Below are 13,005 nucleotides of genomic sequence, written 5' to 3' on the forward strand. Positions count from 1 at the left end.
CTGACTATCTCACCTCCTGGGTGTTCCTCTACGCAAGCCGTTGACTTATTTGCTCCTAACGTTTCTTTCACTTTCTTCTCCACTGCTTCAGATTACTTATCTAGTTGGCTTTACTATTTTTTTGTCTATCAGAAAACCCCGGAGCCCATCTTACTTGTCTATCTCCACTCTTCTCCCTCACGTGGCTCGGGTGGCGTCCTCTGAATACGCCTCCTACTAGCCTCCAGCTCGGGGGTGGGGGGGTGCGGAATCAGAGCCGCTGGGCCCCGTGAGACGACCCCCGAGCTTACCACCCTCTGACCCCTCCCCCACGGCCCCCGCGGCGAGCCCCGCCGACCTGACCCATCCGCCCCTCACGCCACCTTCGGCCGCCCACAGTAGCGTCCTTCCTACTGGACTCCCTGCCCTCGCGCCTGCTCACGTAGAGCCGCCTCTTCCAAAGGAAAATCCTACTAGCTCCCGGCCCATAAGGCCCTGCCCAATGCTGCCCGACCCCGACCTCTGCAGGGGCATACTTCGCCACCCAACTCACAGCCTCAGCCCTTCAAATCTCTCTCTCACCTGAGACTTGTGGAGTTTCTGGGCATCACCCACTGTTCACTCTGGGGGACATCTACCTAGCCTCTGTCCCTACCCTCACTTATCAAACTCCTGATCCAGGCCGGACGCGGTGGCTCACGCCGCCGGTAATCCCAACACTTGGGGAGGTTGAGGCGGTAGGATCACCTGAGGTGAGGAGTTTGAGACCAGCCTGGTCAAATGGTGAAACCCCATCTCTACTAAAAATACAAAAAAATAAGCTGGGCATGGTGGCGGGTGCCTGTAATCCCAGCTAGTTGGGAGGCTGAAGCAGGAGAATCACTTGAACCCGGGAGGCGGAGGTTTCAGTGAACCGAGATGGCACCATTGCACTCCAGCAAGAGCAAAACACTGTCTCAAACAAACAAACAAAAAAACCTTCAAGGCCGACCCGGTGGATCACGCCTGTAATCCCAGCACGTTGGGAGGCCAAGACAGGCAGATCACAAGGTCAGGAGATCGAGACCATCCTGGTTAACACGGTGAAACCCCGTCTCTACTAAAAATACAAAAAATTAGCCGGGCGTGGTGGCCGCGCCTGTAGTTCCAGCTACTTGGGAGGCTGAGGCAGGAGAATGGCATGAACCCGGGAGGTGGAGCTTGCAGTGAGCCAAGATTGCGCCACTGCACTCCAGCCTGGGCGACAGAGCAGAACTCTCTCTCCAAAAAAAAAAAAAAAAAAAAAAAAAGCAGGCCAGCCACCTGGGAGGTAGAGGGGGTTGGATCACCTGAGGTTAGGAGTTCAAGACCAGCAAGATCAATATGGTGAAACCCCGTTTCTACTAAAAATACAAAAATTAGTCAGGCGTGGTGGTGGGCACCTGTAATCCCAGCTATCTGGGAGGCTGAGGCAGGAGAATCGCTTGAACCTGTGAGGCGGAGGTTGCAGTGAGTCAAGATCCCACCATTGCACTCCAGCCTGGGTTGAAAAAAGAAAAAAGCATATGGTGGTTAAGTGCTTAATGGGTATAGGGTCGGTGCCTGGGTCTTACATTTCTGCTTGTTCTTTTTTTTTTTTTTTTGAGACTGAGTCTTGCTGTATCTCCCAGGCTGGAGTGCAGTGGTGTGATGTCGGCTCACTGAAAGCTCCGCCTACTAGGTTCATGCCATTCTTCTGCCTCAGCCTCCCAAGCAGCTGCGACTACAGGTGCTCGCCACCACACTGGGCTAATTTTTTGTATTTTTAGTAGAGATGGGGTTTCACCATGTTAGCCAGGATGGTCTCGATCTCCTGACCTTGTGATCCGCCTGCCTTGGCCTCCCAAAGTGCTGGGATTACAGGCGTGAGCCACCATGCCCGGCTATTTATTTTATATTTTATGAGGCACAGTTTCACTCTGTTGCCCAGGCTGGAGTGCACTGGTGTGATCTCAGTTCACTGCAACCTCCTCCTCTTAGGTTCAAGCAATTCTCATGTCCCAACCTCCTGAGTAGCTGGGATTACAGGCATGTTCCACCACGCCCAGCTACTTTTTGTATTATTAGTGGAGATGGGGTTTCACCATGTTGGCCACGCTGATCTCAAACTCCTGACCTGAAGTGATCCGCCTCCCTTGGCCTCCGAAAGTGCTAGGATTACAGACATGAACCATTGTGCCCGGCCTCAAAACTTATTTTAAAGTTGCCGTAATGAAGACAGTGTGGTATTAATATGATAAACACATAGTCCAAATAAATGGAACAGACCCAGACATATATAGACCCTTGGTTTATAACATAGGTGGCACTGGAGTCATTCTTTCTCCCAATTCAAGGTTCCCATGGAAGGAACTTAGATCTGGCTCTGGCCCAACTGGAGAGGAAAGCGGCCAAAGGAAGAGGCCATTCGAGTGAGTCATGCAGACCCCATGAGTTTCATTTCTTTCTTTTTTTTTTTTTTTTAAGATTTGGTGATTCTGCACCCCCACATTTAAAAATAAGTTTTTTAAAAAAAATCAGAGGACCTAATCTGAGAATCTTTTACAAAGGTACTCTCCAGATAATTCCAAACAAGTTATTCTTTTTTAGGGGGGTCGGCGGAAACGGAGTCTCACTCTTTTGCCCAGGTTGGAGTGTAGTGGTGCAATCTCGGCTCACTGCAACCTCTGTCTTCTGGGTTCAAGTGATTCTCCTGCCTCAACCTCCCAAATAGCTGGGACCACCGGCACGTGCCACCACGTCCGACTAATTTTTTGTATTTTTAGTAGAGACGGGGTTTCACTGTGTTAGCCAGAATAGTCTTGATCTCCTGAACTCATGATCTGCCCACCTCCACCTCCCAAATTCCGGGATTACAGGTGTGAGCCACCGCACCTGGCCAAGTTCTTTATTCTATAAATAGTATCAGCTTCTAAAAAAAACAAACACATTTAACCTCTTTGACAGAAACTGGGAAGCACCCCACTGTCACACTCCACGAAGGGACTGAAACTGAACTCACTTCCTTTGTGTTCTTCTGTGGGCTCAAGCTTTTAGCTGAAGAATTTCATAAGATGCCTCTGGCCTTCCTGAGAGAGCCAAAGCTGGAGGTGAGTGGGAAGCACCCACCTTGACCAGCTGTGGCTAGACCACAAGATCCCTTACTGACCAAGAGCCCACCTGCCCCCACTCCCGCTAGGGAGAAGGAAGGACATGTGCACCTGGCTCCATGTGTAAAATGTTTATTCTCAGCATGTGCTTAAGAATGAACTAGGACGGGGGACTTCGTGAGACTTTGCCACAGTGACCTCTTGGGGGACCGGCCGTGTCAGCAAAGCCACTGGATGACAGTTGGGAAGGTGGCAGCAGCCACCAGGCCTGGAAGAAGGTATGGGGAGGCATCTGAGGACCTCCAGGGGACCCGATTGGTTGGCCACTTGGTCACCTCCAGATGCGTAGCTTGGTGTCCATTCTGAGGCACGAGGTGGGAGTGGCAGGATGTGCTCAGTTGCCCATATGGAAACTCAGCCTCCATGGGGCTCTGCGCCCTGCTCTCCTCTCTCACCTGGGGGAGGAAGTCCACAGTCAGAGGCTCCCACAGCAATCCCCTCCCTTGCTCAAACCACTGAACCATCCTGTCCACCAGCCCAGCTTACCTTTTCCACTTGTCTGAAGACCCGCAGCAGGTTTCCACGAAGGACACCTTGAAGCTCTTTCTCACTCCAGCTACGACTCAGCAACTCCTCTATCAGGACTGGGTATGTGGACACGTCCTCCAGCCCCTGAGGGAACCTGTGTGGCCACCCACCAGCCAGCTGTGGGACCTCAGCCCTGATCCTGGGTTAGGGCCTGCTACCCACCAGCCCTAGTCACACAGGGGAAACTGAAGGCCAAGTTCTTCAGGCTAGTGAATGCAACCGTGGAGGCTCCTGGAGGACTGGGCTTCTTTTTTTTTTTTTTTTTTTGAGACGGAGTCTCACGCTGTTGCCCAGGCTGGAGTGCAGTGGCGCGATCTCGGCTCACTGCAAGCTCCGCCTCCTGGGTTCACGCCATTCTCCTGCCTCAGCCTCCTGAGTAGCTAGGACTACAGGCGCCCGCCACCGCGCCCGGCTAATTTTTTGTATTTTTAGTAGAGACGGGGTTTCACTGTGGTCTCGATCTGACCTTGTGATCCGCCCGCCTCGGCCTCCCAAAGTGCTGGGATTACAGGCTTGAGCCACCGCGCCCGGCCAGGACTGGGCTTCTGTAGCCTCCACCTGCTGAGCAGATGGTCAGCCCACAGCTGGTCTGCAGGGCTGGGAGTGGAGCTTATCTTGGACAGATGAGCCCTGCCTGGGGAGGGGAGTATTTAGCAAGTATGACAACTTGGAGTAGGGCCACTGGGCCACTGAAGGGACAGGGAGAACCTAGGAAACAGGCCCTGAGAGTGGGGAGTGTCGGGTGGGCTACGAGACCAGAGCCTGTGGCTGAGGCCTGGATAGGAGGATGGCAGGATGGGAACGAAGACTAAAGGACTCCCTGCGGCACCCCAGCCTAAGAGAAACCTCAGGGAAGCACTCACCGGCCAGCCCCGTCGTAATTTCCACCAATCCCGATGAACTCAGATCCAATGACTGCCCTGATGTGGTCAAAGTGATCTAAGGTGGAAGTGAGTGTGGGCAGCACTAGGCTGGAGTTAGACCCTGGCACCAGCCCTGTCCCCAGCACTCCAGGCTGTGGCAGTTGGCTCCACAGAGCTAGCTCATGGCCAGTCATGAGTCCTGAAGCGGCTACATGCTGGTCCATGGACCTAGAGTGGGGACCTCAGAGCCACCCCTTTGGGCCTTTTCCTGCCCAGGAGCCACCCTGCCTCTGGGTTCCTTGAGAGCCTTGTGGGGCTCAGCCTGTCCTGCCCAGACATGTGGGGAATGAGAGAAGTTCAAGGATCGGGAGCAAAACCAAGAGGCATCAAACCCATCAGCGCCGACTCTGTGGCTGCAGATCTGGGTGGCACTGAAGAGCCGTGTCTGCTGCCTCTGGGTCATTGGGAGGTCTGCCCGTTGCCCAACAGGTGCACTAGACTGCTAGAGTCATCCTGAGAGCCCTGGCAGCCACAGCCCAAGCTGGCGCTGCACAAAACTGAGGAGGGACTCACCTGCCACCGTGGACACGTTAGCCAGCAGGTTGCACTGCAGCACCCCCATGGACAGTGTCACCATCACGATGCCACCATTCTTCTTCTAGACGGATAAAGGGACACTCATCTCAGCCCTTCTGGCCTGAAAGCATGCCTCCTGTGCTGTGGGGGCCCTGGTAGGACTGTGCTCCGTCCTGGCTTCAGGGGTTGGAAGAGGCTTCACCTCTCTGGGCTTGTGGGTCCCTGGGTGGAAATGACTTGGCCTTGAGTTTCAGGGATGGAGGATTCACCAGCCTGTGGTTCAAGGGTATGTGAAACCCGGCCTGGTGGCTTTCTCTCCTCAGGGTCAAGAACCTTTGGATAACACACGCCTAGCCCTAGGTTTGAGAGCTGGGATGGCCACCCACCAGAAGCTGCAGGATGTCATCGGGAACATTCAACGAATTGTCACACACAGCTCTGGCAGCTGAGTGGGAGAAGATCACAGGAGCCCGAGACACTTCCAGGACCCTTCTCATCAAGGTGTCCGATGCATAGGACAAATCTATCATCATGCCCAGGCGGTTCAATTCTTCTACCACTTTCTGCAGAAACAATTAGTTTTTTTGTGGGGGAGGGTGTTGGGATGCAAAGGTGTATACACATATCCATAGGGAGCAGGTGGGGTGGGGTACAAAACAGGAGTCCTCACCTCACCAAAGCTTGTCAACCCGCTGACATTGGTGTACATGTGGTGTGTGAACTTGGTGGAACTCTCTGCCCTGCAGGACAGCCATGGAAGGGCAATTTAGCTGATCACACCTTGGGCCATCAGGTCCTGGGAGCCCTGGGTCTATCCATCCATCCCACTTCCAGAACAGGTGCAGGACCAGCTGCTTTCTGGGACTGTGAGAGACCCGCTGGGTGTCCAGCCTCCCTCTGCAGACCCCTTTATCCTCAACGGCCTGGTCACACCCATGCCACGGATGGGGCAGTTTCCACACCATGCCATCTAGCATCCTGGCCAGGTGCTGTGCTCACCATGGTGTATTGCAGGTGAAGGTGAGTGTCAAGTAGCGCACTCCCAGTACATAGAAACTGCGCAGCACAGACAGGCTGCTGTCCAGTGAGTGACCACCCTCCACGCCAATGAGGCAGGCCAGCTTTTGAGAGCTGTTCAGACCTAGAAGGAGGTAGAGAGTCAAGTGGTTAGATCCCAGGAACAGAATCTCCAGAGTGACATCCTGACTATTCTCTCATCTGCGGGCCCACCTTCAGCTGAGGTCACAAGCTCGAGTTCAGAGTAGGAGGCACACATGCGGCGAATGAGGTCAATCTGCTCCAGGGCGAGGCGCACGGCAGTCTGGTCCTGAGTCTGGCATGAGACGGACGCTGACCAGAACTGAGGGTAGGTCAAGGGGTCCAGAATGAGGCCAGGGTCGTCTTCATCCCCTAGGCCTGCCACTCCTGCCTTAGACCCCATAATACCCATTTGGGTCAGTGGCCCCAAGCGAGGCACTACATGACTCCATGGTACCTCGATGACTTTTTTTAAATTTATTTTTTATATTTTTTATTTTAAAATTTGAGACAGGGTCTTGCTCTGTCACCCAGGCTAGAGTGCAGTGGTGTGATCATGGCTTATTGCAGCCTTGACCCCCCAGGCTCAAACAATCCTCCTACCTCAGCCTCCCAAAGTGTTGGCATTACAGCTGTGAACCACCGAGCCCCGGTTCCTTGATGATGGCTGCCAGCAGTCAAATGATGGACTCACAACACATCATAAATTACTGTTACGGCCAGGCCCAGGGGCTCACGCCTGTAATTCTCACACTGTGGAAGGCCTAGGAGGGTGCATCACCCAAGGTCAGGAGTTGGAGACCAGCCTGGCCAGCACGGTAAAACCTTGTCTCTACTAAAACTACAAAAATTAGCCAGACATGGTGGCGAGTGCCTGTAATCCCAGCTACTCAGGAGGCTGAGGCAGGGAGAATTGCTTGAACCTGGGAGGCAGAGGTTGCAGTGAACCGAGATCCTGCCACTGCACTCCAGCCTAGGCTACAGAAGGAGACACTGTCTCAAAAATACAACCAAACAAGCAAAAAACTGCTTTTAGTCCATGTGCTATGTGAATGCCCCAAGGCAATCCACATTACAATGTCCTTTGTAATTACAGCAGACTGACCCCACACCAGGGATTTTCTGGTCATTTTCTGCATGTTTCCACAGAACCTGGGCATCCATGCAGCTAGCCTGTCTTGGCCTCTAAGGCCCCACTCTCCTTAGAAGCCACATGATGGCACACTGCATGCCCCATTGTATTTAGTCACCCAGAGGCTGGCCGATCCAGGTTTCTGTGACCCCAACATCCCCCAGCAGCCATGCTGTGGCACCCTGTGTGTCCCTGTGGTACCTGGGCACCCACGAGGCCGTCTCTAAGCCTGTCCAGGCTGGTCTGACTGTGACTGAAATTTCGCAAGTTAACATCTTGAAGCACATTCTTGTAACGCTGTCTCAGGACCTGGGGCAGGTCATTGTGGCTGGGGGCGTGAAGGTCAGATGGAAACAAGGCCTTCAGATCAGTCAGGATACACCAGGTGCTTGGGTCTACCCTCCCCCACCCCACCAGGCAGCTCCTCACACAGACCATATAGAAATCTCCTGAAGTCGGGTTGGAGGGAGGGGGTTAGGTTCCACCAGGAATGCGGCAATGGGGGGAAGGGCACCCATGGGTGATGGAGGAGAGAGGGCATCCAGGGGTGGTGTGAGGGAGCCTCCTTGATAGCCCTGCATGTCAGAACCTCCTCTCCTGCCCAAGGTGTGTTCACCCTGCATTGCCCAAACGCTGCACCTACATACCCGTCCACGAGGGGGAAATCCCTCATCAGGGCCTGCGCGCGACTCCGAAGGTCCAGGGTTTTGGTGGTGCCTGGAGTAGTGAGGCCTGGCGTAGTGAGGGTGCTGGGGACTCCCGGCGTGGTGAAGGGGCTGGGGAAGCCCAGCGTGGAGAGGGCTCTGGGGGCGCCCGTCGTGGTCTCCCCGCGGGTGACGGGCTGCCGCAGCAGCAACAGCAATAGCAGGAGCAGCAGACGCCGCAGATGCCGCCGGCTGAGCGCGAGGGAACCCTCGTGGCCTGTGGGCTGCATATGGCGCTGGGGTCGGTCGCGGGAGCCTGGGAGGAGCAGGCGACGGGCAGAGGCCGACAATGGGGTCCGGACCATGACGACCCAGCCTCGTGGCCTCGCGAACAGGGGATTGAAGTCACGCGACTCTGCGACCCAAGAGCCACGCAAGGGGGCGCCACGGCTTTTCCGTCTCCAGGTAGGAGAGCGCCCCCATGGGCCGGAACCGCCGCTGCAGCGTCGAGGACCCCTCGCCCTTCCACCCCCAATGCTGGCTCCGTAGACCCCCAAGACAAGTAGGGGAGCAGGCCAGGCGGGGAACTAGTAGGGGCCCAGGGATCTTCCTGATCTCACCTCCTACCCAGGCCCACGTGGGGGTTAGCTGCTGGCTTGTGCCCAGCTCCCAGGCAGGTAAAATACTCTAAGCTGAGGCTCAAAAGAGTTAATTCGATCTGTCTGTTTTGACTGACAGAAAAAGATTCACTATAGATATTTCATTTCATTTCATTATTTCATTTCATTTCATGTTTTGATACAGAGTTTTGGCTCTTGTTGCCCAGCCTGGAGTGCAATGGTGCAGTCTCGGCTCACTGCAACCTCCACCTCGTGGGTTCAAGCCATTCTTCCTTAGCCTCCCAAGTAGCTGGGATTACAGGCGCCGGCCACCATGCCTGGATAATTTTTGTTTTTTCAGTAGAGATGGGGTTTCACCATGTTGGCCAGGCTGTTTTGAGCTGCTGACCTCAAGTGATTTGCCTGCCTCGACCTCTCAAAGTGCTGGGATTACAGGCATGAGCCACTGTGCCCAGCCCCGAAAATGAAATTTAAGAACAATTTTTATGGGGGATCATTATTTTAGCTTTTTTCCTTGGAGTTGCAGTGGGGTGATCATAGCTCGCTGCAGCCTTGAACTCCTGAGCTCAAGCGATCTGCCCACCTAGGTCTCCCAAAGTGCTGGGATTACAGGCATGAGCCACCACATCCAGCCTTAGTTCTTTTTTAGAGATAGGGTCTTTCTGTGTTGTCCAGGTTGGTCTCAAACTCCTGGCCTCAAGTGATCCTCCCACCTTGGCCTCCCAAAGTGTTCCAGTTGCAGGCATGGGCCACTGCATCTGGACCTGTTTTAGCATTTAGTGTTGAATATTTTTTCTCTATATATGTTAATATACACACACAAAAAGACCCAGAAGAGTCTACACATCAAATGTTAGTTAATAGTGGCCCTCTCAGCAAGAGATATACCTACACCCTGATCAGTTTGCATCTCATTTCTTTCTGTATTATGGTGATACTGGCTAAGGGAATTCATGGGTAGTGCTGGTGAGGGCTAATCAGGGTCATAGGGGGTTGGTGGAAGCACCACAGCAGTAGCTGAACCTTGCTTGAAAGGATGGGGTCTGGATCAGGCAGGAGAAGTGGAGAGGGGATCCTGTGTTGGCTAACAGCCCAGCAGAGATCTAGTTTGGGCATTACAACAACTGCTGTGGAGGAGGCACAGGTGGGTCCTCTAAGGCATGGAGTTGTGGGACAAGATCAGACTAGGGCTCTTGGTCCTGAGAGCACGAGGGGGCTTGCTCTGACACATTATTTCACCTGGGGCAGAAATCCTCCTTCAAGACAACACAAGGCAGCTTCCAGCAGCCCCTCATCATTTCCTGTTGAGAAAACCCTGGTGCAGGGGAAATGATGTCAAAACTGCATCTCGGGCCGGGCGCGGTGGCTCATGCCTGTAATCCCAGCCCTTTGTGAAGCTGAGGTGGGCAGATTGCTTGAGTCTAGGAATTTGAGACCAGCCTGGCCAACACAGTGAAACCCCATCTCTACTAAAAATACAAAAATTAGCCAGGCATGGTGGCACCTGCCTGTAATCCTAGCTACTCAAGAGGCTGAGGCAGGAGAATCACTTGGATCTGGGGGGCGGAGGTTGCAGTGAGCCGAGATTGCACCACTGCACTCCAGCCTGGGCTACAGAGCGAGACTCCGTCTCAAAACAAACAAACAAAACAACTGCATCTGGGCCAGTGAAGTGGCTCATGTCTGCAATCCTAGCACTTTGGGAAGCCAAGGCAGGTAGATTGCTTGAGTCCAGGAGTTTAAGACCAGCCTAGGCAACATGGTGAAATGCTATCTTTACTAAAACTACAAAATACGGCCGGGCGCGGTGGCTCAAGCCTGTAATCCCAGCACTTTGGGAGGCCGAGACGGGCGGATCACGAGGTCAGGAGATCGAGACCATCCTGGCTAACACGGTGAAACCCCGTCTCTGCTAAAAAATACAAAAAACTAGCCGGGCGCGGTGGCGGGCGCCTGTAGTCCCAACTACTCGGGAGGCTGAGGCAGGAGAATGGCGTGAACCCGGGAGGCGGAGCTTGCAGTGAGCTGAGATCCGGCCACTGCACTCCAGCCTGGGCGGCAGAGCCAGACTCTGTCTCAAAAAAAAAAAAAAAAAAAAAAAAAAAAAAAATACAAAATACTAGCCAGGCATGGTGGTGCGCACCTGAGGTCCCAGCTACTCCAGAGGCTTAGGTAGGAGAATCACTTGAGGCCAGGAAGTTGAGGCTGCAGTGAGCTGAGATCCTGCCACTGCACTCCATCCTAGGCAATGGGAGTGAGACCCTGTATCAAAAAAAAAAAAAGAAAAAAAAAAAGGCCGGGCATTGTGGCTCAGGCCTATATTCCTAGCACTTTGGGAGGCCAAGTTGGGTGGATCACCTGAGGTCAGGAGTTGGAAACCAGCCTGGCCAACATAGTGAAACCCTGTCTCTACTAAAAATACACACACACACAAAAATTAGCCGGGCATTGTGGCGGGTGCCTGTAATCCCACCTACTTAGGAGACTGAGGCAGGAGAATCGCTTGAACCTGGGAGGCAGAGGTTGCAATGATCCAAGATCGTGTTACTTCACTCCAGCCTGGGCAACAAGAGCAAAATTCCGTCTCAAAAAAAAAAAAACAAACCCTGCATCTGGGTAGCATCTGAACCCCTCGGCTTGAACCAGGTCCTGCTGAGAAAGGTCAATGATACAAACCGAATCTAAGTTATCCTCCCTCTGCATCTGTTTCTGTCTCTTGTTTTTCCACCTGGGCTCCCTGATAAATGTGCATCCCTTTCTGAGAGGGCACATCGAGAAGGGCCTTGGCCTCTCGTGACTACTTCCCCTTGTTGGTTGCTGTCTGCTCCTCCTCATGCCTGGGTGTTAATGGCCAAGTGTGACCCAGCTGCTTCTAGCTTTGGTTCTCTCAGGAAGGGCACAGAAAGGTCATGTTTATTTTGGTCTCCCGACCTGCCATGAAGGTCGTTATTTAAGTGACTTGTAACAACATGAAGAATGGCAACTTTGCTAATAGTTTAAGAAAAGTGTAGAAGAATTGCATGTACAGCTGTTTCCTATATTATTATTATTATTTTAGTTTTGTTTTGTTGTTGTTTTGGGTTCTTTTTTTGAGATGGAGTCTCTGTTACCCAGGCTGGAGTTTAGTGGTGTGATCTCAGCTCACTGCAACCTTTGCTTCCTGGGTTCAAGCAATTCTCCTGCCTCAGCCTCCTGAGAAGCTGGGACCACAGGCGTGTGCCACTACAGCCGGCTAATTTTTTGTGTCTTTAGTAGAGATGGGGGGTCACCATGCTAGCCAAGATGGTCTCGATCTTCGACCTCGTGATCTGCCCGCCTTGGCCTCCCAAAGTGCTGTGATGACAGGTGTGAGCCACCGCTCCCAGCCTATTATTTTAAATTGTTTAGGCCGGGCGCAGAGGCTCATGCCTGTAATCCCAGCACTTTGGGAGGGCAAGGTGGGTGGATCACTGGCGTTTGGCAGTTTGAGACCAGCCTGGGCAACATGGTGAAACCTCGTCTCTCCAAAAAATACAAAAATTATCTGGACATGGTGGTGCGCGCCTATAGCCCCAGCTACTCAGGAAACAGAGGTGGGAGGATCACTTGAGCCCAGGAGGTTGAGGCTGCAGTGAGGCATGATCGTGCTACTGCACTCCAGCGGTGACAGAGTGAGACCCTGTCTCAGGAAAAAAAAAAAAAAAAAGTATTATTTTAATGGGCAGCCCCCAGAACTGGAAGAGGTTCAGAGGACTCCCTATTTCCTACATTAGACACATGAAAGGAGAGGGCATGAAGTTACAATTAATTTTTAAAATGTTATCAAAATAATACATAAGCACAGTTTAAAATGTTTGCTTATGGTTTACTAGGTAAATCAAAGTTACCCTACTCCATCTGGGCATGGTGGCTCACTCCTGTAATCCTGGCACTTTGGGAGGCCAAGGTGGGAGGATTGCTTGAGTCTAGGAGTTGGAGACCAGCCTGGGCAACATAGGGAGATCCCTGTCTCTATAAAAAATTTTTTAAAATCTTCCTTTAAGTGAAGTGATGAAAAAAAAGAAAGCTGGCCGGATGCGGTGGCTCACGCCTATAATCCCAACACTTTGGGAGGCCAAGGCGGGTGGATCACAAGGTCAGGAGTTTGAGACCAGCCTGGCTAATATAGTGAAACTCCATCTCTACCGAAAAAAGAAAAATCAGCTGGGCGTGGTGGTGCGTGCTAGTAGTCCTAGCTGCTCAGGATCTGAGGCTGGAGAATCGCTTAAAACCGGGAGGCTGAGGTTGCAGTGCGCTGAGATCATGCTACTGCATTCCAGCCTGGACGACAGAGCGAGACTCCATCTCAAAACAATAATAATAAAAAATAAAATAATAAAAAGCCAGGCACGGTGGCTCACATCTATAATCCCCCAGCACTTTGGGAGGCCGAGGCAGGTGAATCACCTGAGGTCAGGAGTTCGAGACCAGCCTGATCAA

General features: G+C 52.8%; 1 protein-coding gene and 2 long non-coding RNA genes across 3 annotated transcripts; 2 read left to right on the forward strand and 1 right to left on the reverse strand.

Annotated features, from left to right (window-relative positions):
* Positions 1-1,912: 1,912 nt before the first annotated feature.
* Positions 1,913-3,357, forward strand: LOC105491395 (uncharacterized). Its single transcript, XR_011616541.1, has 3 exons — positions 1,913-2,408; positions 2,944-3,086; positions 3,229-3,357. It is a non-coding gene; the product is annotated as an uncharacterized lncRNA (long non-coding RNA).
* On the reverse strand, positions 3,203-8,347 carry LOC105491396 (dipeptidase 3). Its single transcript, XM_011757771.2, has 10 exons — positions 7,931-8,347; positions 7,485-7,611; positions 6,344-6,473; positions 6,113-6,254; positions 5,784-5,853; positions 5,500-5,676; positions 5,111-5,195; positions 4,538-4,613; positions 3,633-3,768; positions 3,203-3,541 (listed from the first exon to the last, which is right to left on the reverse strand). Exons 1-10 carry the CDS (start codon positions 8,290-8,292, stop codon positions 3,305-3,307), a joined length of 1,542 nt encoding a protein of 513 aa, XP_011756073.1. The 5' UTR covers positions 8,293-8,347; the 3' UTR covers positions 3,203-3,304.
* Positions 3,622-5,575, forward strand: LOC139359898 (uncharacterized). Its single transcript, XR_011616540.1, has 3 exons — positions 3,622-3,734; positions 5,027-5,268; positions 5,437-5,575. It is a non-coding gene; the product is annotated as an uncharacterized lncRNA (long non-coding RNA).
* Positions 8,348-13,005: the final 4,658 nt, after the last annotated feature.

The sequence above is a fragment of the Macaca nemestrina genome, chromosome 18, assembly GCF_043159975.1.
Source record: "Macaca nemestrina isolate mMacNem1 chromosome 18, mMacNem.hap1, whole genome shotgun sequence".
Taxonomy (NCBI): domain Eukaryota; kingdom Metazoa; phylum Chordata; class Mammalia; order Primates; family Cercopithecidae; genus Macaca; species Macaca nemestrina.